At 39.0% G+C, this 22,608-nt stretch overlaps 1 protein-coding gene across 4 annotated transcripts in view; it reads left to right on the top strand.

Moving 5' to 3' along the window:
• ENTPD1 (ectonucleoside triphosphate diphosphohydrolase 1) overlaps positions 1-22,002 on the top strand; it is a 106,837-nt gene extending 84,835 nt beyond the window's left edge. For all 4 annotated transcript variants that reach the window (XM_070364013.1, XM_070364012.1, XM_070364011.1 and 1 more), the window contains exons 8-10: positions 12,326-12,442; positions 15,150-15,287; positions 17,431-22,002. In XM_070364013.1, coding sequence (XP_070220114.1) covers positions 12,326-12,442; positions 15,150-15,287; positions 17,431-17,637 — 462 coding nt within the window. In that variant the 3' untranslated portion in view covers positions 17,638-22,002. The remainder of the gene's footprint in view (positions 1-12,325; positions 12,443-15,149; positions 15,288-17,430) is intronic.
• Positions 22,003-22,608: the final 606 nt, after the last annotated feature.

Genomic DNA, 22,608 nt, shown 5'->3' with positions numbered 1-22,608 from the left:
TTCGCATGAGGTGGCCAAAGTATTGGAGTTTCAGCTTCAGCATCAGTCCTTCCAGTGAACACCCAGGACTGATCTCCTTTAGGGTGGACTGATTGGATTTCCTCGCAGTCCAAGGGACTCTCAAGAGTCTTCTCAACACCACAGTTCAAAAGCATCAATTCTTCGGCGCTCAGCTTTCTTCACAGTCCAACTCTCACATCCATACATGACCACAGGAAAAACCATAGCCTTGACTAGATGGACCTTTGTTGGCAAAGTAATGTCTCTGCTTTTAAATATGCTATCTAGGTTGGTCATAACTTTCCTTCCAGGGAGTAAGCGTCTTTTATTTTTTTTTTTTCCTTTTTCTTTTTTTTTAAATTTAATTTTATTTTTTAACTTTACAATGTTGTATTGGTTTTGCCATACATCAAAATGAGTCCGCCTCAGGTGTTACATGTGTTCCCCATCCTGAACACTCCTCCCTCCTCCCTCCCCATACCATCCCCCCGGGTCGTCCCAGTGCACCAGCCCCAAGCATCCAGTATCATACATCAAAACTGGACTGGTGACTCATTTCATATGTGATATTATACATGTTTCAGGAGAAGGCAATGGCACCCCACTCCAGTACTCCTGCCTGGAAAATCCCATGGATGGAGGAGCCTGGTAGGCTGCAGTCCACGGGGTTGTGAAGAGTTGGACTCGAGTGAGCGACTTCACTTTCACTTTTCACTTTCACGCATTGGAGAAGGAAATGGCAACCCACACCAGTGTTCTTGCCTTGAGAATCCCAGGGACGGGGGAGCCTGGTGGGCTGCCGTCTACGGGGTCGCACAGAGTCGAACACGACTGAAGTGACTTAACAGCATACATGTTTCAATGTCATTCTCCCAAATCATCCCACCCTCTCCCTCTCCGACAGAGTCCAAAAGACTGTTCTATTCATCAGTGTCTCTTTTGCTGTCTTGTATACAGGGTTATTGTTACCATCTTTCTAAATTCCATATATATGTGTTAGTATACTGTATTGGTGTTTTTCTTTCTGGCTTACTTCACTCTGTATAATAGGCTCCAGTTTCATCCACCTCATTAGAACTGATTCAAATGTACTCTTTTTAATGGCTGAGTAATACTCCATTGTGTATATGAACCATAGCTTTCTTATCCATTCATCTGCTGATGGACATCTAGGTTGCTTCCATGTCCTGGCTATTATGAACAGTGCTGTGATGAACATTGTGGTACACATGTCTCTTTCAATTCTGGTTTCCTCAGTATGTATGCCCAGCAGTGGGATTGCTGGATCATAAGGCAGTTCTATTTCCAGTTTTTTAAGGAAACTCCACACTGTTCTCCATAGTGGCTATACTAGTTTGCATTCCCACCAACAGTGTAAGAGGGTTCCCTTTTCTCCACACTTTCTCCAGCATTTATTGCTTGTAGACTTTTGGGTCGCAGCCATTCTGACTGGCGTGAAATGGTACCTCATAGTGGTTTTGATTTGCATTTCTCTGATAATGAGTGATGTTGAGCATCTTTTCATGTGTTTGTTAGCCCTCTGTATGTCTTCTTTGGAGAAATGTCTATTTAGTTCTTTGGGCCCTTTTTTGATTGGGTCATTTATTTTTCTGGAATTGAGCTGCAGGAGTTGCTTGTATATTTTTGAGATTAGTTGTTTGTCAGCTGCTTCATTTGCTATTATTTTCTCCCATTCTGAAGGCTGTCTTTTCACCTTGCTTATAGTTTCCTTTGTTGTGCAGAAGCTTTTAAGTTTAATTAGGTCCCATTTGTTTATTTTTGCTTTTATTTCCAATATTCTGGGAGGTGGGTCATAGAGGATCCTGCTGTGATGTATGTCAGAGAGTGTTTTGCCTATGTTCTCCTCTAGGAGTTTTATAGTTTCTGGCCTTATGTTTAGATCTTTAATCCATTTTGAGTTTATTTTTGTGTATGGTGTTAGAAAGTGTTCTAGTTTCATTCTTTTACAAGTGGTTGACCAGTTTTCCCAGCACCACTTGTTAAAGAGATTGTCTTTAATCCATTGTATGTATATTCTTGCCTCCTTTGTCAAAGATAAGGTGTCCATATGTGCGTGGATTTATCTCTGGGCTTTCTATTTTGTTCCATTGATCTATATTTCTGTCTTTGTGCCAGTACCATACTGTCTTGATGACTGTGGCTTTGTAGTAGAGCCTGAAATCAGGCAGGTTGATTCCTCCAGTTCCATTTTTCTTTCTCAAGATTGCTTTGGCTATTCGAGGTTTTTTGTATTTCCATACAAATTGTGAAATGATTTGTTCTAGCTCTGTGAAGAATACCGTTGGTAGCTTGATAGGGATTGCATTGAATCTATAAATTGCTTTGGGTAGTATACTCATTTTCACTATATTATTCTTCCAATCCATGAACATGGTATATTTCTCCATCTATTAGTGTCCTTTTTGATTTCTTTCACCAGTGTTTTATAGTTTTCTATATATAGGTCTTTAGTTTCTTTAGGTAGATATATTCCTAAGTATTTTATTCTTTTCATTGCAATGGTGAATGGAATTGTTTCCTTAATTTCTCTTTCTATTTTCTCATTATTAGTGTATAGGAATGCAAGGGATTTCTGTGTGTTGATTTTATATCCTGCAACTTTACTATAATCATTGATTAGTTCTAGTAATTTTCTGGTGGAGTCTTTAGGATTTTCTATGTAGAGGATCATGTCATCTGCAAACAGTGAGAGTTTTACTTCTTCTTTTCCAATTTGGATTCCTTTTATTTCTTTTTCTGCTCTGATTGCTGTGGCCAAAAACTTCCAAAACTATGTTGAATAGTAATGGTGAAAGTGGGCACCCTTGTCTTGTTCCTGACTTTAGAGGAATTGCTTTCAATTTTTCACCATTGAGGATAATGTTTGTTGTGGGTTTGTCATATATAGCTTTTATTATGTTGAGTTATGTTCCTTCTATTCCTGCTTTCTGGAGAGTTTTTATCATAAATGGATGTTGAATTTTGTCAAAGGCTTTCTCTGCATCTATTGAGATAATCATATGGTTTTTATTTTTCAATTTGTTAATGTGGTGTAATCCATTGATTGATTTGCGAATATTGAAGGATCCTTGCATCCCTGGGATAAAGCCCACTTGGTCATGGTATGATCTTTTTAATGTGTTGTTGGATTCTGATTGCTAGAATTTTGTTTAGGATTTTTGCATCTATGTTCATCAATGATACTGGCCTGTAATTTTCTTTTTTTGTGGCATCTTTGTCAGGTTTTGGTATTAGGGTGATGGTGGCCTCATAGAATGAGTTTGGAAGTTTACCTTCCTCTGCAATTTTCTGGAAGAGTTTGAGTAGGATAGGTGTTAGCTCTTCTCTAAATTTTTGGTAGAATTCAGCTGTGAAGCCGTCTGGACCTGGGCTTTTGTTTGCTGGAAGATTTCTGATTACAGTTTCAATTTCCGTGCTTGTGATGGGTCTGTTAAGATTATCTATTTCTTCCTGGTCCAGTTTTGAAAAGTTGTACTTTTCTAAGAATTTGCCCATTTCTTCCACGTTGTCCATTTTATTGGCATATAATTGCTGATAGTAGTCTCTTATGATCCTTTGTATTTGTGTGTTGTCTGTTGTGATCTCTCCCTTTTCATTTCTAATTTTATTGATTTGATTTTTCTCCCTTTGTTTCTTGATGAGTCTGGCTAATGGTTTGTCAATTTTATTTATCCTTTCAAAGAACCAGCTTTTGGCTTTGTTGATTTTTGCTATGGTCTCTGTTGTTTCTTTTGCATTTATTTCTGCCCTAACTTTTAAGATTTCTTTCCTTCTACTAACCCTGGGGTTCTTCATTTCTTCCTTTTCTTGTTGCTTTAGGTGTAGAGTTAGGTTATTTATTTGACTTTTTTCTTGTTTCTTGAGGTATGCCTGTATTGCTATGAACTTTCCCCTTAGGACTGCTTTTACCGTGTCCCACAGGTTTTGGGTTGTTGTGTTTTCATTTTCATTCATTTCTATGCAAATTTTGATTTCTTTTTTGATTTATTCTGTGATTTGTTGGTTATTCAGCAGCGTGTTGTTCAGCCTCCACATGTTGGAATTTTCAATAGTTTTTCTCCTGTAATTGAGATCTAATCTTACTGCATTGTGGTCAGAAAAGATGCCTGGAATGATTTCAATTTTTTTGAATTTACCAAGGCTAGATTTATGGCCCAGGATGTGATCTATCCTGGAGAAGGTTCCGTGTGCGCTTGAGAAATAGGTGAAATTCATTGTTTTGGGATGAAATGTCCTATAGATATCAATTAGGTCTAACTGGTCTATTGTATTGTTTAAAGTTTGTGTTTCCTTGTTAATTTTCTGTTTAGTTGATCTATCCATAGGTGTCAGTGGGGAATTAAAGTCTCCCACTATTATTGTGTTATTGTTAATTTCTCCTTTCATACTTGTTAGCATTTGTCTTACATATTGCAGTGCTCCTATGTTGGGTGCATATATATTTATAATTGTTATATCTTCTTCTTGGATTGATCCTTTGATCATTATGTAGTGACCTTCTTTGTTTCTCTTCACAGCCTTTATTTTAAAGTCTATTTTATCTGATATGAGTATTGCTACTCCTGCTTTCTTTTGGTCTCTATTTGCATGGAAAATCTTTTTCCAGCCCTTCACTTTCAGTCTGTATGTGTCCCCTGTTTTGAGGTGGGTCTCTTGTAGACAACATATGTAGGGGTCTTGTTTTTGTATCCATTCAGCCAGTCTTTGTCTTTTGGTTGGGGCATTCAACCCATTTACGCTTAAGGTAATTATTCATAGGTATGATCACATTGCCATTTACTTTATTGTTTTGGGTTTTAATTTATACACCCTTTTTGTGTTTCCTGTCTAGAGAATATCCTTTAGTATTTATTGGAGAGCTGGTTTGGTGGTGCTGAATTCTCTCAGCTTTTGCTTGTCTGTAAAGCTTTTGATTTCTCCTTCATATTTGAATGAGATCCTTGCTGGGGTACAATAATCTGGGCTGTAGGTTATTTTCTTTCATCACTTTAAGTATGTCTTGCCATTCTCTCCTGGCTTGAAGAGTTTCTATTGAAAGATCAGCTGTTATCCTTATGGGAATTCCCTTGTGTGTTATTTGTTGTTTTTCCCTTGCTGCTTTTCATATTTGTTCTTTGTGTTTGATCTTTGTTAATTTGATTAATATGTGTCTTGGGGTGTTTCGCCTTGGGTTTATCCTGTTTGGGACTCTCTGGGTTTCTTAGACTTGAGTGATTATTTCCTTCCCCATTTTAGGGAAGTTTTCCACTATTATCTCCTCAAGTATTTTCTCATGGTTTTTCTTTTTGTCTTCTTCTTCTGGGACTCCTATGATTCGAATGTTGTAGCGTTTAATATTGTCCTGGAGGTCTCTGAGATTGTCCTCATTTCTTTTAATTCATTTTTCTTTTTTCTTCTCTGATTCATTTATTTCTACTCCTCTATCTTCTAATTCACTAATCCTATCTTCTGCCTCTATTATTCTACTATTTGTTGCCTCCAGAGTGTTTTTGGTCTCATTTATTGCATTATTCACTATATTGACTCTTTTTTATTTCTTCTAGGTCCTTGTTAAACCTTTCTTGCATCTTCTCAATCCTTGTCTCCAGGCTATTTATCTGTGATTCCATTTTGATTTCAAGATTTTGGATCAATTTCACTATCATTATTTGGAATTCTTTATCAGGTAGATTCCCTATCTCTGCCTCTTTTGTTTGGTTTGGTGAGCATTTATCCTGTTCCTTTACCTGCTGGATATTCCTCTGTCTCTTCATCTTATTTATATTGCTGAGTTTGGGGTGTCCTTTCTGTATTCTGGCAGTTTGTAGTAAGCGTCTTTTAACTTCATGGCTGCAACCATCATCTGCAGTGATTTTGGAACCTAAAAAAATAAAGTCTGACACTGTTTCCACTGTTTCCCCATCTATTTCCCATGAAGTGATGGGACCAGATGCCTTGATCTTAGTTTTCTGAATGTTGAGCTTTAAGCCAACTTTTTCACTCTCCTCTTTCACTTTCATCACGAGGCTTTTAAATTCCTCATCCCTTTCTGCCATAAGGGTGGTGTCACCTGCATATCTGAGGTTATTGACATTTCTCCCGGCAATCTTGATTCCAGCTTGTGCTTCTTCCAGCCCAGCATTTCTCATGATGTACTCTGCATATAAGTTAAATAAGCAAGGTGACAATATACAGCCCTGATGTACTCCTTTTCCTATTCAGAACCAGTCTGTTGTTTCATGTCCAGTTCTAACTGTTGCTTCCTGACCTGCATACAGGTTTCTCAAGAGGCAGGTCAGGTGGTCTGGTATTCCCATTTCTTTCAGAATTTTCCACAGTTTACTGTGATCCACACAGTCAAAAGGCTTTGGCATAGTCAATAACGCAGAAATAGATGTTTTTCTGGAACTCTCTTGCTTTTTCCATGATCCAGCAGATGTTGGCAATTTGATCTCTGGTTCCTCTGCCTTTTCTAAAACCAGCTTGAACATCTGGAAGTTCACAGTTCACGTATGGCTGAAGCCTGGCTTGGAGAATTTTGAGCATTACTTTACTAGCGTGTGAAATGAGTGCAATTGTGCAGTAGTTTGAGCATTCTTTGGCATTGCCTTTCTTTGGGATTGGAATGAAAACTGACCTTTTCCAGTCCTGTGGCCACTGCTGAGTTTTCCAAATTTGCTGGCATATTGAGTGCAGCACTTTCACAGCATCATCTTTTCGGATTTGAAATAGCTCAACTGGAATTCCATCACCTCCACTAGCTTTGTTCATAGTGATGCTTCCTAAGGCCCACTTGACTTCACATTCCAGGATGTCTGGCTCTAGGTGAGTGATCACACCATCATGATTATCTGGGTCGTGAAGATCTTTTTTGTACAGTTCTTCTGTGTATTCTTGCCACCTCTTCTTAATATCTTCTGCTTCTGTTAGGTCCATGCCATTTCTGTCCTTTATCGAGCCCGTCTTTGCATGAAATGTTCCCTTGGTATCTCTAATTTTCTTGAAGAGATCTCTAGTCTTTCCCATTCTGTTGTTTTCCTCTATTTCTTTGCATTGATTGCCGAGGAAGGCTTTCTTATCTCTCCTTGCTATTCTTTGGAACTCTGCATTCAGATGCTTATATCTTTCCTTTTCTCCTTTGCTTTTTGCTTCTCTTCTTTTCATAGCTATTTGTAAGGCCTCCCCAAACAGCCATTTTGCTTTTTTGCATTTCTTTTCCATGGGGATGGTCTTGATCCCTGTCTCCTGTACAATGTCACGAACCTCTGTCCATAGTTCATCAGGCACTCTGTCTATCAGATCTAGTCCCTTAAATCTATTTCTCACTTCCACTGTATAGTCATAAGGGATTTGATTTAGGTCATACCTGAATGGTCGAGTGGTTTTCCCTACTGTCTTCAATATAAGTCTGATATAACTGTGTATATCCATATGCAAAAGAATGAAATTGGACCTATATATTACAGCATCCACAAAAATCAACTTAAAATGGACTGAAGACTTTAACACAAGACCTGAAACTGTAAAATTTCAAGAAGAAAATATAGTGAAAGAAAATGACATTGGTCTTAGCAATGAGTTCTAGATATGACACCAAAAGCCCAGTCACCAAAAGCAAAAATAGATAATTGAAACTACATCAAACCAGAAAGTTTTTGCACAGCAGAGGAAACAATTAGCAGAGTAAAAAAGCAACCTACAAAATGGTAGAAAATATTTGCAAACTGTATATCAGATGAGAGGTAGATTTCCAAATTATATAAGGAATTCCAACAACCCAACAGCAAGAAGAATACTAACTCGATTAAAAATGGACTAGAGAGTTCAGTAGATATTTCTCTAAGGACTACATACAAATGGCTAGTTGGTATACGCAAGGGTGCAGAACATCACTAACAATCTGGGTAATGCAAATCAAAATCACAATGAGGTATCACCTTATACCTGATAGAATGGATATTATGAAAGAAAAAGCAAAAGACAAGTGTAGTGAGGATGTGAAGAAAATGGACCCCTTTGTATATTGTGGATGTGGCCACTATGTAAAGGAGTATGGCAGTTCCTCAAAAAAAAATCTATCATATGATCAAGCAATCTTTCTTTTGGGTGTTTATCTGCCCAGGTGTGGAAACAACTTCAATGTCTGTTGATGAATGTTGAAAGAGGAATGGATTTTTTAAATGTGATATACACATACAACAGAATATTACTGAGCATTAAAAAGAAGGAAATTCTGTGACATGAGACAGAAATGAACCTTGAAGACATCATTGTTGCTTCTGTCTGACTCTTTGTGACCCCATAGACTGTAGCACACCAGGCCTCTCTGACCCTCACCATCTCCTGGAGCTTGCCCAAATTCATTTTCATTGCATCGGTGATGCTATCCACCCATCTCATTCTCTTACACCCTCTTCTCCTTCTGCCCTCAATCTTTCCAAGCATCAGGGACTTTTCCAATGAGTCATCTGTTCACATCCGATGACCAAAATACTGGAGCTTCAGCATCAGTTCTTCCAGTAAATATTCAGGGTTATTGACTGGTTTGATCTCCTTGCTGTCCAAGGGACTTTCAGGAGTCTTTTCCAGCACCACAGTTCAAAGGCAGCAATTCTTTGGCCTTCTTTATGGTCCAGCTCTCACAACCATACATGACCACTGGGAAGACCATATAGCCTTGACTATATGGACCTTTGTCAGCAGAGTAATGTCTCTGCTTTTCAACATACTGTCTAGGTTTGTCATAGCTTTCCTGCCAAGAAGCTATCATCTTCTGATTTCATGGCATTTGAAGACATTCAGTTCAGTTCAGTTCAGTTCAGTCGCTCAGTCATGTCCGACTCTTTGCGACCCCATGAATCGCAGCACGCCAGGCCACCCTGTCCATCACCAACTCCCGGAGTTCACCCAGACTCACGTCCATCGAGTCGGTGATGCCATCCAGCCATCTCATCTTCTATTGTCCCCTTTTCCTCCTGCCCCCAATCCCTCCCAGCATCAGAGTCTTTTCCAATGAGTCAACTTTCCGCATGAGGTGGCCAAAGACATTAGCTATGTGAAATTAGCCAGTCACAAAAGGACACATAATGCATGATTCCACTTACATGAGATATCTAAAATAATCAAACTTATAGACTTAATCAGAGAGTAGAATGGTGGTTGCCAGGAGCCTGATGGAGGGGAGAGATGGGGAGTTACTAATCAATAGGCATAAAGTTTCAGCTATGCAAGATGATTAACTTCTAGAAATCTACTGTACAGCTTTGTCCTTCACTGTATACATTAACATTTGTTGAGAGGGTAGATCTCATGTTAAATTTATTTATAACAAAAATATAAAGTTTACAGTAAAAACTTAAGTCTTTCCCTCCTTCCTGCCCGACAATCAGTTCACTGGAGGAAAACACTCTTAATAGTTTTAATTAATAGGGGAGAACCTTTTCAGGCATCCACTATGCATATTATGCTTCCCCAGTGGCTCAGCAGTAAAGAATTCACCTGCAATGCAGGAGACTTGGGTTTAATCCCTGGGTCAGGAAGATCCTTGAACTAAGAAATGGCAATCCACTCCAGTATTCTGGCCTGGAAAATTCCAAGGACAGAGGAGCCTGGTGGGCTATAGTCCATGGGGTTGCAGAGAGTGGGACACAACGGAGCATACATGCTTCTCAGAAAAGAGATTTGTCAAGTGTCTCTTACATTCTAGCCAGTGCTCTAGGAATTAGAGAGAGGGTAGTTTCCTGCCATTTACACATTTATAGAGCTCTTCCATGTGCCAAGTGCCATGTTGGTGCTGCAGATTCATCTGAGAGCCAAGGCAGATGTGGTCCTGACATTATGGAGTTGGTGTTCTAGAGGTCAGGCAGACAAGAGACCAGAGATACAGACAAAGCAAGTCAAACTCTAGCAACTGCTGGAGAGAAAAAAAGTACTATAAGAGGGATTAATAGAGCATCCTAGTCTAGGTGGGTGATTAAAAGATCTCTCTGAAGAGGAGCCATGGAAGTTAACTCGAATAGAGGGAAGAGCAATTATATAACTGAGGGGGAAGAAAAGTTTGGCATGCTTGAAGGCCTGGGTGGCTGGGATGTGGTGGGTGGGTCAGCAGTGGTATGGTATGATATTGGCCTAGAGGGTGGGGTTAGAATATGAGTGGCTTTGAGACTTCTGGTAGAATTTGGTCTCTGAAGGCTTTAAGCAGAAGAGTGATATGATCAAATTTGTTTTTAAAAGATTCCTATGACTGCCAGTTCAGGATGGGTTGGGATAGAACTAGAAAGGTAACATGGGAGACCAACAAGAGGTCATTGCAGTGTCCACACAGGAGCTGATGACGGCTTGGGCTAAGATGATAGAAATAAGACTATACCATGATCTTGTTCTGTAACTAGCATACAATATTTAAAGTGTCAAATTCCCGACTTCAAAGTATGTAGAGGCTGCCTTTTCCTACGGAGCTCATCTTCCACTGAGGGATGAGCGTAGCAGTTCACAAGCTATATGTACAGAGGTATTGACAGCAACATTGCTTATAGGAAAAAATACTGGTATCAAAGGAATGCTCACCAGTAGGGAGTTGTTGAATGAACTGTGATACATTAATATTATGGACTCTCATGTAGCCATTAGAGTGTTCCCATTAGCCATTAGAGTGATTTTATTTATATATAAATATTCTTTTTCAAATTCTTTTCCACTATAGGTTACTATAAGATACTGAATATAGTTCCCTGTGTTCTGCAGCAGGTCCTTGTTGCTTATCTGTTTTATATATAGTAGTGTGTATATATTAATAACAAATTCCTGATTTATCCCTCCCCGTCTCCCCACTTTCCCTTTTTGGTAACCATAAGTTTGTCTTCTATGTCTTTTGAGCCTATTTCTATTTTGTAAGTAAGTTCTTTTGTATGATTTTTTTTTTTGGATTTCATATATAAGCGATATCATTTGATATTTTTCTCTCTTGTTCTGACTGACTTCATGTAGTATGATAATCTCTAGGTCCATCCATGTTGCTGCACATGGAATTATTTCATTCTTTTTATGGCTGAGTATGTTTCCATTGTGTATATATACCACATCTTCTTTATCCATTCATCTGTTGATGGACATTTAGAGTGTTTCCATGTCTTGGCTATTGTAAACAGTGCTGTTTTGAACTCTGGAGTGCATGTATCTTTTCAAATTACAATTTTCTCTGAATATATGCTCAAGAGTGGGACTGCTGGATCTTATGGTAACACCATTTTTAGTTTTTTTAAGGAACCTCTTGACTGTTCTCCATAGTGACTCCACCAATCTACATTCCCACCAACAGTATAGGAGAGTTCCCTTTTCTTCATACCCTCTCCAGCATGTATTATTTTTAGTGATGGCCATTTTGACTGGTGTGAGGTGATACCTCATTGCAATTTTGATTTGCATTTCACTAATAATTAGCAATACTGAGCATCTTTTCATGTACCTGTTGTCCATCTGTATGTTTTCTTTGGAGAAATGTCTATTTAGGTCTTCTGGCCATTTTTTGACTTTTTTTTTAATATTAAGCCTTACATTTGTATATTTTGGAAGTTAATCCCTTGTTGGTCACATCATTTGCAAATATTTTTCCCAGTCTGCAGGTTATCTTTTTGTTTTGTTTATAATTTCCTTTGTTGTACAAATGCTTTTAAGTTTTAAGGTCCCATTTGGTTATTTGGGGTTTCATTTACATTACTCTAGAATGTTTTCCTTTTAACTCACTTTTAAACTTTTTATATAGTTTTCACATATGATGATGATGATTTTTTTAAACTTTTAAGTTGTGCCTAGCTTGTGATAGACCTGCAAAAATTATCTGTTAAATAAACATTGGCTATTTAAAGAAAGTACTTGTACATTATAAAAATAGGCCCAAAATTGCATAAATAAAAAGAAAAAAAATCTTATAATTTTGCTAGAGATCACTCCCATTACCTCTATGTAGAATTTTCCAGGCTTTATTTATTAAAAATTCATACATAATAGCTTTTTAAAGATGGGATTTTTCTGACCTGTTCCTCTCTCTTTTATCTTCTCTTTTCCCTATCTTTCTTTCTCCCTGATTCTCTTTCTTTCTCCCTGATTGTAGAGAAAATTAGCTACCAAACAGCTCAGAAATGCCTGTCAGCGGCAAAGTGACACCACCTAGGAAGGAAGCAGTTCCTGGATCTGGAATATCACCTGATCGATGATTTATTCCTCAGAGATTTCTAGGCACTTTCCCTAGGGGTTTGGCCTTCTGGAGAGTGAATCAATGCCCCTCTGTGTTGGACACTGCACCAAACTCAGCACTTTTCTCTTGTAGGCATTTTCAGCTTTTTACTATGTGATGGAGTTTTTAAACCTTACATCAGAGGAATCAGTATCTGTGGAACAGTTGACTGAGAAGTTGGAAGAGTTCTGCGCTCAGCGTTGGGAAGAGGTAAGCAACTGGAAACAGCAGCTGTTACCATTGTTACCATTTCCCTGTGCGTCTGCTCTTCAGGTTGTACTAATGTGACCAAGATCCAACACACATGTTAGAGAGGCCCAGATGGCACACTCAGTTAGGAATAAACTCACCGGCATTCCATGATAACTGGCCATACAATGGATTAAACAAAAAAGGTCTTAATGATTTTCACCTAATTTGAAGTGTGGCAATAGGCAGTTGCTGGCATGGGTCCAATAGCTTGACTATCTTCAATCATTCTTTGATCATTCTTCGGCTGCTTTCCTCATGGAAATAAGGTTTAGCTTCAGTGATCGCATCCAGATACATCAGTTCCTTTTTACAGGAAAGCAAAAGCTAGCCCAGAAGCTCCTTAGTAGTCTTTTCTCTTACATCTCATTGGCCACGGCTGGCTGAGAAAGCAGGATGCAGGATTTTACGACTGGCTTTGAGCCCTAGATCCACCACGAGCTACTTCCTGGAGCTGAGCACATTGTCTTCTACTACTTCCCTTAACCCCCGAGGAAGACAGGCAGTTCACAGAATCTGCCACAGACACCACTGTGGTCAGACCATTTTTCCATCAAACAGGTTCAATATATATCCTGCTTATGACAGAAGCACAAGTTTTCTTCTGGTCTGAGGCACTGAGTCATTCAAGATCCAGTGCCACCTGATGAAAATTTCCAGGGACGCAAGAGAAAGATATGGAATTTCAGTTCAGTTCAGTTCAGTTCAGTTGCTCAGTCATGTCCGACTTTATGCGACCCCATGAATCGCAGCACGCCAGGCTTCCTTGTCCATCACCAGCTCCCAGAGTTCACACAAACTCATGTCCATCGAGTTGGAGATGCCATCCAGCCATCTCATCCTCTGTCGTCCCCTTCTCCTCCTGCCCGCAATCCCTCTCAGCATTAAGGTCTTTTCCAATGAGTCAACTCTTCGCATGAGGTGCCCAAAGTATTGGAGTTTCAGCTTTAGCATCAGACCTTCCAATGAACACCCAGGACTGATCTCCTTTAGGATGGACTGGTTGGATCTCCTTGCAGTCCAAGGGACTCTCAAGAGTCTTCTTCAACACCACAATTCAAAAGCATTAATTCTTCAGTGCTCAGCTTTCTTCACAGTCCAACTATGAGACCACTGGAAAAACCATAGCCTCTACTAGATGGACATTACTTTGTTGGCAAAGTAACGTCTCTATTTTTCAATATGCTATCTAGGTTGGTCATAAGTTTCCTTCTAAGGAGTAAGCGTCTTTTAATTTCATGGCTGCAATCACCATCTGCAGTGATTTTGGAGCCCCAAAAAATAAAGTCTGACACTGTTTCTACTGTTTCCCCATCTATTTCCCATGAAGTGATAGGACCAGATGCCATGATCTTAGTTTTCTGAATGTTGAGCTTTAAGCCAACTTTTTCACTCTTCTCTTTTACCTTCATCAAGAGGCTTTTTAGTTCCTCTTCACTTTCTGCCATAAGGGTGGTGTCATCTGCATATACTCTGTTCTAAAAATAAACAGATCATCTAGGAGTGGCCAAAAACAGCAGCTGTTTTAAGTTGACATGGTTGCAAAATGCACAGTGCTTTCATTCTGAAGATATGTGATTATTTGAAAATGGATGCTATTCTCTTGGGCACTGACAACCGAGGAAGGAAGATTGTAAAAGAGCCTGGACATTTGAAGGTTGTGCAAGAGCCTGGACATTTGGAATTTTCTCTTAAGTATTTTGTCTGAGTTGGACATGAAGGAGGTATTCAGGACTTTCAGAAAGAGCAGATCAGATATGCCTCAGCCCTTTCCAAGAGGGGAGGCTTTTTGCAGCTGCTGGTGATCTGTGGAGAAAGATGAACATCTTGGATTCTTGAGCAAAATGCTTCCTGAACTGGGTTCCAGGGCAGTGTTTGTCGAACGTAACTGTGCCAATTCACTGGAAAAGACCCTGATGCTAGGAAAGATTGAGGGCAGGAGGAGAAGGGGAGAAAGAGGTTGAGATGGTTGGATGGCATCACTGACTCCATGGAAATAAGTCTGAGCAAACTGTGGGAGATAGTGGAGAACAGAGGAGCCTGGCGTGCTGCAGTCCACGGGGTTGCAGAGTCAGACACGACTTAGTGCCTGAACAACAACAAGGGCAAGAGGCTGAGACGGTATGGATAGAGTCAGGACTCCAACCCTAGTTCTTTTGATTCTACACGTTGAAATGTCTTAACAAAGATCAAATTTTCCCCACACTTAAAGATCTGTAAAATGAAAATACAGACACTATATTTATTGAATAAATGTGTGTATAAGTGGACAAGCTCATTAAACAAAAATTAATGATTTCTTTCATGTAACAGTTTTTCAGTTTTGAATATATGTGGAAAATGTTTCACAAGGGATGAAAAAATATAGTAAAATTCAGTGTTGTTGAACCTATTAGACCGCAGAAACTAGATTTTTTTTTTCCTGCTGGAGCACTTATTAATGTGTCATAGCCTGTGGAGGAAAAGATCCCTTAACAGACCCTGAAGTATGAAGCCCTGCACCCATGGAAGGCATGCAGCGCCATTCCCAAAGCCCTCTGCAGAGGCCAACCCTCAGGCCCATGTGAGCTGGGGCTTTCTATTCCCTTGATCAGCTCAGTAGGGAACATGGCGGCTGTGGAGAAGGGCCTGTTGTACAAGCATCATGTTTTCCTCACTTTGCTTCCAGGTGCAGAAGAATTTTGGTGAAGTGAAGGAGAAATACCTGAGTGAATACTGCTTTTCTGGCACCTACATCCTGGTTCTCCTCCTGAATGGCTACCATTTTACAGCTGAGTCCTGGAAAAATATTCACTTCATGAACAAGGTTTGTTGGGTTAAGGGCGAAGTTGGGTGGTAGTGACTGAGACAGCTTTGAGTTTGAAAGAGGTAGGAGTCAACCTGATTTAAATTTTGGCCTGATGTCCTGTTCTGCCACCTCACCTCTCACCTAAGCTGGGATTTTGTGCCTGGCTCTCCTGGCATGTTGACCAGCCAGTTGTGGGCATCCTATCTAAGGAGGTCTACTTGCATCCTCAGCCTCACCTTTCTGCTCATATAACAGTGACTAACTCCTTATAAGACAAAATATAAGATATTAAAGTAATATAACAGTATTTCAACAGCCACAGTGATTCTGTGTGCTGGCTTCAACATCCATCCCAAAGGCCCCTTCATGAATTCAGAAAGGATGATCATGGTTTCTTATAAGGGGTGAAGGCCTTGTTGGCTGCAGCTTTAAGAATGACCAATCCGAAAGCTCACTGTGAGGAATGAGAGGAATGACTGTGCATGGGGGCCTTTGCTTAAGAAATGAGGCTTAGCATAAGCCTTAAAGAAGCAACCTCATGGCTGTGCATTACCAAAGCATCACCTGCAGGCATTCAGGCCTGGAGCAACATTTACACTGGCAGTGAGACAGAGGAACACACTTGTGGCTGATTAAAAATATTAAGGACAGTGTTTCTCTACCTTTTAAACTCATACCAATTGATGGCAAAAACAATTTACCCCTGACTTCAAGCAAAACAAAGCATTAAGGCAGAGGACTGTGGTGGCCTTGAAAATACTAGTTTCATCGTGCTCTTGTCAATATTGCCTTTGCTAATTTGAATCTTTTCCTTGTTTTAACATCCAAGTTTTCCTTCTGTTCCATCATGGTTTGTCTGTTTGAGAGAGATGTCTATGTCAGACTTATATTCTCTGAGGTACCAACTATGATCTGTTATTTCTAAACCCTAGGTGATAACTCCAGTAACTCTGGAGGCTTCTTTGACACAGGCAGTCAGATAAAGTTCCAGTTTCCCATAAAAGGAAGTGGGCATTTTACAAATTATTAATTCCCAGGACTGGTAAAGGCGTAGGGGAGAGGAGCATTTCACATGCTATTGGCTGGGATGTAAACTGGCATAACCTTTGGGAAGACTGTTTTGGCAATATGTGCTAGAAGCCTTAAAATATGTACATCACTTTGTCCAACTACTCCATTTCTAGGGTTTATAAATAATTGAATAAAGTGAGTAAAAATGACCATATAAGGCAGTTCATACCAGTCATGATACTGCAGAAATCCCTTAAGAGATGTGGGATAATATTTACAAAGAGTTGTTAAATGACTTCTACATGCAATTTAATTCCACTTTTTTCTGTGAAAAACATGCACAGAGAGATTGGTAGGATATGACACAAAATGATAATAACAACAACTTTGAGTGACGAAGCAGAGATGGTTTTATCTTCAAAAAAGAAGATATATGTACTTGGTGATTTTCCTACCATGACCACATACAACTCATGTAATAGAAACATTTCCACAATTCTTTATTATTCACAGACTACCTATATTTCAATACATTTCGAGGTGATTTGAAAATATCCCTAGGAAGATGGCAGGGTTGGAGAATGTTTTTTCATTTGAGAATAATCCTTTCTCATGCATATGCAATGTCTTTGAACATCCGTCGAGTAAGACTGACTTGATGGGGATTATTCCCCAGGTTTTCCCTAGTTGAATCATAACAGAAGTCCTGGTTTTGTATGGATGAGATTCCTGGGCCTGACATGGATGTAGAAGGACAGGGACAGTCAGTCTCTCATTTTTTGCCTGCTTCCTGTCAGCCTCCAGCCCCCTTCCCCACCCTATCACGCACATTACACAAATATCAAAAGAGGAATGCAAACTTCCAAAGGCCTAATTTGAATTAAGTTCTTCTTGGCAGGAGAACTGAGCCATCTTTCACCAAATTCCTCTGTGAATCTGGGGAATACAGTAGTGAGGCCCCACACTCTCCTTCTAATCACTTGCTCCTGTTTCCTCACAGCCATATTCCCAATTCAAAATATAGAAGTAATCCCTTTAGAGAACCGAACGTGGTGCTTTCACTTCCTGGTGGTTTAGTGTTATGGGTAGTGTTGAATGAAAGCTCATTTAATCCTCAAATCAGAAACAACACTTTCCCCACTGTTTGCAGGTCCGGAGCACCAGCGTTGGGTGGACTTTGGGCTACATGCTGAACCTGACCAACAAGATTCCAGCTGAAGAGCCAATGTCCCCACCCCTCCCCCACTCCACCTATGTCTTCCTCATGGTCCTCTTCTCCCTGATCCTGCTCGCAGTGATCATCGTAGGCATAGTTGTCTTTCACAAGCCTTCGTATTTCTGGAAAGACATGGTATAGCAGGAGCAGCTGAAATCTTCTGGCTGGAGTGAGAAAACTCGCCCAGGAAGCACTTACCTCCACAGTGGGGCCCAAGGTCACCACTCTTGCTCACCAAGGCCAGTCTTGACCAGCATGAGGCTTCCTTGGCTTCTGCTAAAGCCTCTCCGTGGGAAGTATTCACCACCCTCTGCTTCAAGGACTTCCTGGCAGACACTGTCTTTTCTGTGAGTCTTTCCAAACTTCCCCCCTTTCTCTTTTGTACTCTTTGTTGTGTGGGTCTTAAAGATCTGCCTCCTTTCATGATCATTGCTTTATAAAAGAACAATATTGACTTTGTCCAAAAGAACTGAGAATCTCGAGTCCTGTGCTGGGAAGCTGCCCTGGCTAAAAGAAGAATCTTGGGGACTAATTCAGTTGTGATCTTACAGACCTGTTTCCCATTTATTAAAAAAGCCATACAATGCCTTTGGAGAAGATAGACACACACCCAAGCCCAGCCTGCCCTTTCCATGGGAAAATTTTCTAGACTAAGCAAATGTGTGCTAGGGCAAAAGAGTCTTGCAAAGGAATTTCTGTGCTTATGCAGTAAATAGTTAATCCAAGCCAAAAGAGGGTTTTTGCCTAAGTCACATATTCCTGGGTGATGCCAAAAATGCTACAGAGTGGGACACCCATACCAGAGATTATTTTAAAAGCTGCTGTACATATATATATATAGGCATTCAGATATCAGGGCGTATTATTTAGTTAGGTGTACACATGTCAGGAAGAAAAATAGTTACAACATAAGGTTGGAAAAATGTGTCCTCCAAAACATCTCCTGGGGTTGGTTTTTATTGTGGTAAAAGGCATAGAACCTAAAACTCACCATTATAACATAAACAGTTTAGTGGCATTTAGTACATTCACAATGCTGTGCGACTGTCAATGCTATCCAACTCCAGTATATTTTCATCACCAAGAAATTGGCTGGGCGTAAGGCCATCCTGAGGTAGACATGAACCGTCAACCCTTCCGTTTTGCTAAACATGCTAACCAGTTGCACCACAAAGATACTCACTGAGTTGTCACTAAAGCCATGCTGTATCTTACTGTCCCAGGATCTAATTTAGTGAGAGAACTTCATGAGTGAGAGTGGCATGCCTTTTTGGTGTCATGGTATTTACACAACAAAATGTGCCAGGGATCACATCTACAAGTGTTACTGCTGGTTCTAGGTACTTCTGCTTAAGCATCTTTGCCATAGACATCTTTGCCACAAGCACTTGTGGCCACATTTTCACTGTAGTAATTGGCTTGGAAGCAATTTTGCCATAAAATATAAGATAATGGAAAATAAAAGAGGGACAATTAAAGGACACAATGAAATGAATAACAAAATTCAAGACACTATGAAATATAAAATGTTTGAGTACATTTAAAATGTGTGTAGATTCATGGCAATACTGTACAAATAGCTTATTTTATTTTGCAGGTGGTACCTAAGCACTTGTCTTCCAAGTCTTTCATTCATAGCATTTTATACGGGGTTTATTTTTTTGGCTCATTGGTTTGTCTCCTCATTCTGCATCATACTTTTCCTTGTTCACTGAAATGTCTTCCTTCATAAAGAGCGATGTACATTTCCAAGTCCTTAGAGGCATCTTTGTAACTGAGCTTTGTGCTGTGCTGTAAAAGCTTCTACACAGTTGTTTGTTCTTGGCATATTGTCACGTGTCCGTTGATAGACATTCCAAAGTCATGTGGGAAATGTGGGTTTCCCTCTCCACCTTCTAGGACTGTGGCCTCTTTCTCCTCCAAAGTAGTGTTTCAAAATACGAAACCAACTCTTGGGACAAATCAGTGTCATATGCCAGCTCAATAAAGCCATCAATAATGTTGCCAACTAGAAGAAATGCTAACACATTTCAACCAGTTGAAACCAAACTGTCAAACCAAAAACTCCCACCTCGGTTATTTTATCTTTCATGGAGAACGTGCCTTATAGGCAATGAGTTATTTGATGAAAATGTTTGCCGCAAAAACGCTTGTGGCAGAGGTGTCAATGGCAAAGATACTTATGGTGAAGGTGCCTAGAACTCATTTCAACATGTAAGTAATATGTAATTAATGAGATTTCTTATTTTTTAATTAAGTTTTTGAAATCTGTTGTGTATATTACACTTAGAGCACACCCTAATCCGGACTACATTTTAAGTGCTCGATAGCCATGTGTGACTAGTGGCTACCATATTAAACAGCACATATCAAAAAGTACATTCAAAGCTAAAAAAACACAGGCAATAGTATTTTGTCTTTCTCTGGGTGGGGGAACTTCTTTAAACAGCTATAGATGCTATAACATCCTTGCTATTATTTATTATATATGAAGTTTAACATTATCCTTAACAAGCTTTTAACATCCCAGCTCAGAGTTTCACATTATTCCTCAGGTTTTGTTGCATTTTTTTGTGACAATAGAGATGCCTGTCATTCAGACCAAGATGCTTGATGATTAACCCTAAACTTTAGAAAATTTAATCTGGATTTAAAGATGATACAAGATAATTTGGATGCTTAAATTCTATAGTCAAAGTGTAAATTTGAATACTAAAATAAAGATTAGTCTCTTAAGAGCTCACAAAGTTTACCATATAATAGTAAAGTTACTATTAAAATATATTCTCATGTATTGTTGGTTTGAAAGACGAGTTGAATTTCACCAAAATGGTTTCATCGCTCTCTGATTCAGAGTCTGATAATTGCTATCTTGTTTGAACATAACAAGTTGCTCACAATTAGCCTGCACTAGCCAGGTATTTCAGTTTGTACTAGTTTTTTTTTTTTTTTTTTTAATTTCTTATAACGACCTCAAAATTTCAGTGGCTTACCACAATAAACACTGATTTTCATGTTCATGGGTCTCAAATCAGCTAGTACCTCTATTTCCGGCAGTAGGTCAAGTTCAGGCCTGCTCCATGTATCTCCCACTCTCCTTGTCTGGTGGCTTCCTGAGCCATGTTCTGAGTAGAAGGGACACAAAAGGACAGAAAATTCAGGATGCCTCTTCAGGTCTTGGCCCAGACATGGCCCTATCACTTCCATTCACATTCTACTGACCAAAATAAGTCATATGACCAACCCCAACTTTACCAATTGAAGAAACACTGGGGAAAATGGCAGAGTCATGTGGCAAAGGACATGAATGACTAATTGTAACAGAAAATTCATGAAACACTGGGCACAATGATTCAGTCTACCACAGTTTCTCATGAACTAAAACATAAAGTATGTTTTCCATGAACTGAAATCTACTTATCTTGCCAAAGAATAGTCTTAAAAATATGTCATTTCCTCCAAGACATCATCAATTCCATCTTCTTTCCACAGCCTTAACCAGGATGCTCTGGCACCTCCCACATTAGTCTCACATTCTAAAATGACAGATTAACTAAGAGACCATCTATTTATTTTCCTTATATGTTTAAGCCAGTGTATAGTTAACTACTCAAGTTTTTATTTGCACAAGAATCTAATACAACTGAACATAATTGGTTTAATCACAGGTACAATAGTTATTTTAATTAATTGGGAAAAGAATGTCTCCATAAGCCTTCTTCTTTCAAAGTGGCATTTAAGACTCCATGTTTTAAAAGTGTTGTTATGCCTTTTGTATTTCTCTATTTTAAGTAAATGAATTTCTAAATTTATATTGATGATATAATGATGGAATCACCCTCATCAGCACCTGAGTTGACTTTTTATTTCTATATCCCTTTTGCACGAAGAGTATCAGAGAACATGGATTAGTCAATGAAAAGTGAGATACAGTTTCCTAAGAAACAACATCATTTCTTTTTTTTTCTTTTTTGACTTGATCCTATTTAATTACATTAATTTTAAGGAAAAACCAATACAATATTGTAAAGTTAAAACATAAAATAAAATAAAACAACATCATTTCTTATAGCAAGGTTCTAAGAAGAGAGGGGAGGAAAGGCCTGTGATAGGGAAGTGTGTTTTAGGATGACTTATACTGAGCTCTACCTTTCCTCATAAACTTGCTCCTCCTCCTGCATTTTATCATGATTAACACCACCACTCCCTTAAGGAACCAAGATTAGAATCAGCTTTATCAGTGTTGAAGTGGCAGGGGCTTGTCCTGGCCAAGACCTTCCCATTCTGCCTTTACAGCATTTTTCATTTTGATTCCTCTTTTCAATCTTGTGATTACCACCCCAGTAGAAACCTGATATCAAGAACAATGATCTTGTCTCCAATATATTGCTTTCAGATTAATCAATATTTGCTAAACAGTTTGGAGACAATTAGTGTCCCATGTCATGTTAATGCTTGTCCTGTGGGGGAAACAAGAGTTCTGTGCTCAAATAATTTGGGGAAATTCTGGGTTAAATAAAATTTAATAAATTATTTTTTTTTAACGTATTGAAGTATAGTCGATTTACAATTCGTGTGTTTCTTGTGTGTGGCAAAGTGATTCAGTTATATATATTCTTTTTCATATTCTTTTCCATTATGATTTATTACAGGATACTGAAATAGTTCCCTGTGCTATACAGTAGAATCTTGGTGTTTTTCTATTTTATATATAATAGCTTAATAGTATATAATAATTATATAAAATATATAATAGTAATTAGCATCTTCTAATCCCAAACCCTCAATCCATCACTCCCCCAACCCTCTCCCCTTTGGCGACCACAAGTCTGTTCTCTATGACTCTGAGTCTGTTTCTGTTTCAAAGATAAATTCATTTGTGACATTTTAGATTCCACATGTAAAAATTTAACAAATCCTTCAGGAATCCTAAGGGCTTTTTATAAAGTAATGCTCATGCTGATTGCAGTTTGCATTTCCAAAATTTATTTGACTTAAACACTTTTTACTCCTGTACAACAAATAATATCTCATGAAATACTAGTTTTCGATATCCTTATGATGCATCTTAACAAAAGCTAACTGATCTGGTTCAATTGCTTTAGGTTACAA

This window comes from Bos mutus, chromosome 26 (assembly GCF_027580195.1).
Source record: "Bos mutus isolate GX-2022 chromosome 26, NWIPB_WYAK_1.1, whole genome shotgun sequence".
Lineage (NCBI taxonomy): Eukaryota > Metazoa > Chordata > Mammalia > Artiodactyla > Bovidae > Bos > Bos mutus.
Note: the sequence above shows the minus strand (reverse complement) of the source record. Positions and strands in the feature narration are given on the sequence as shown.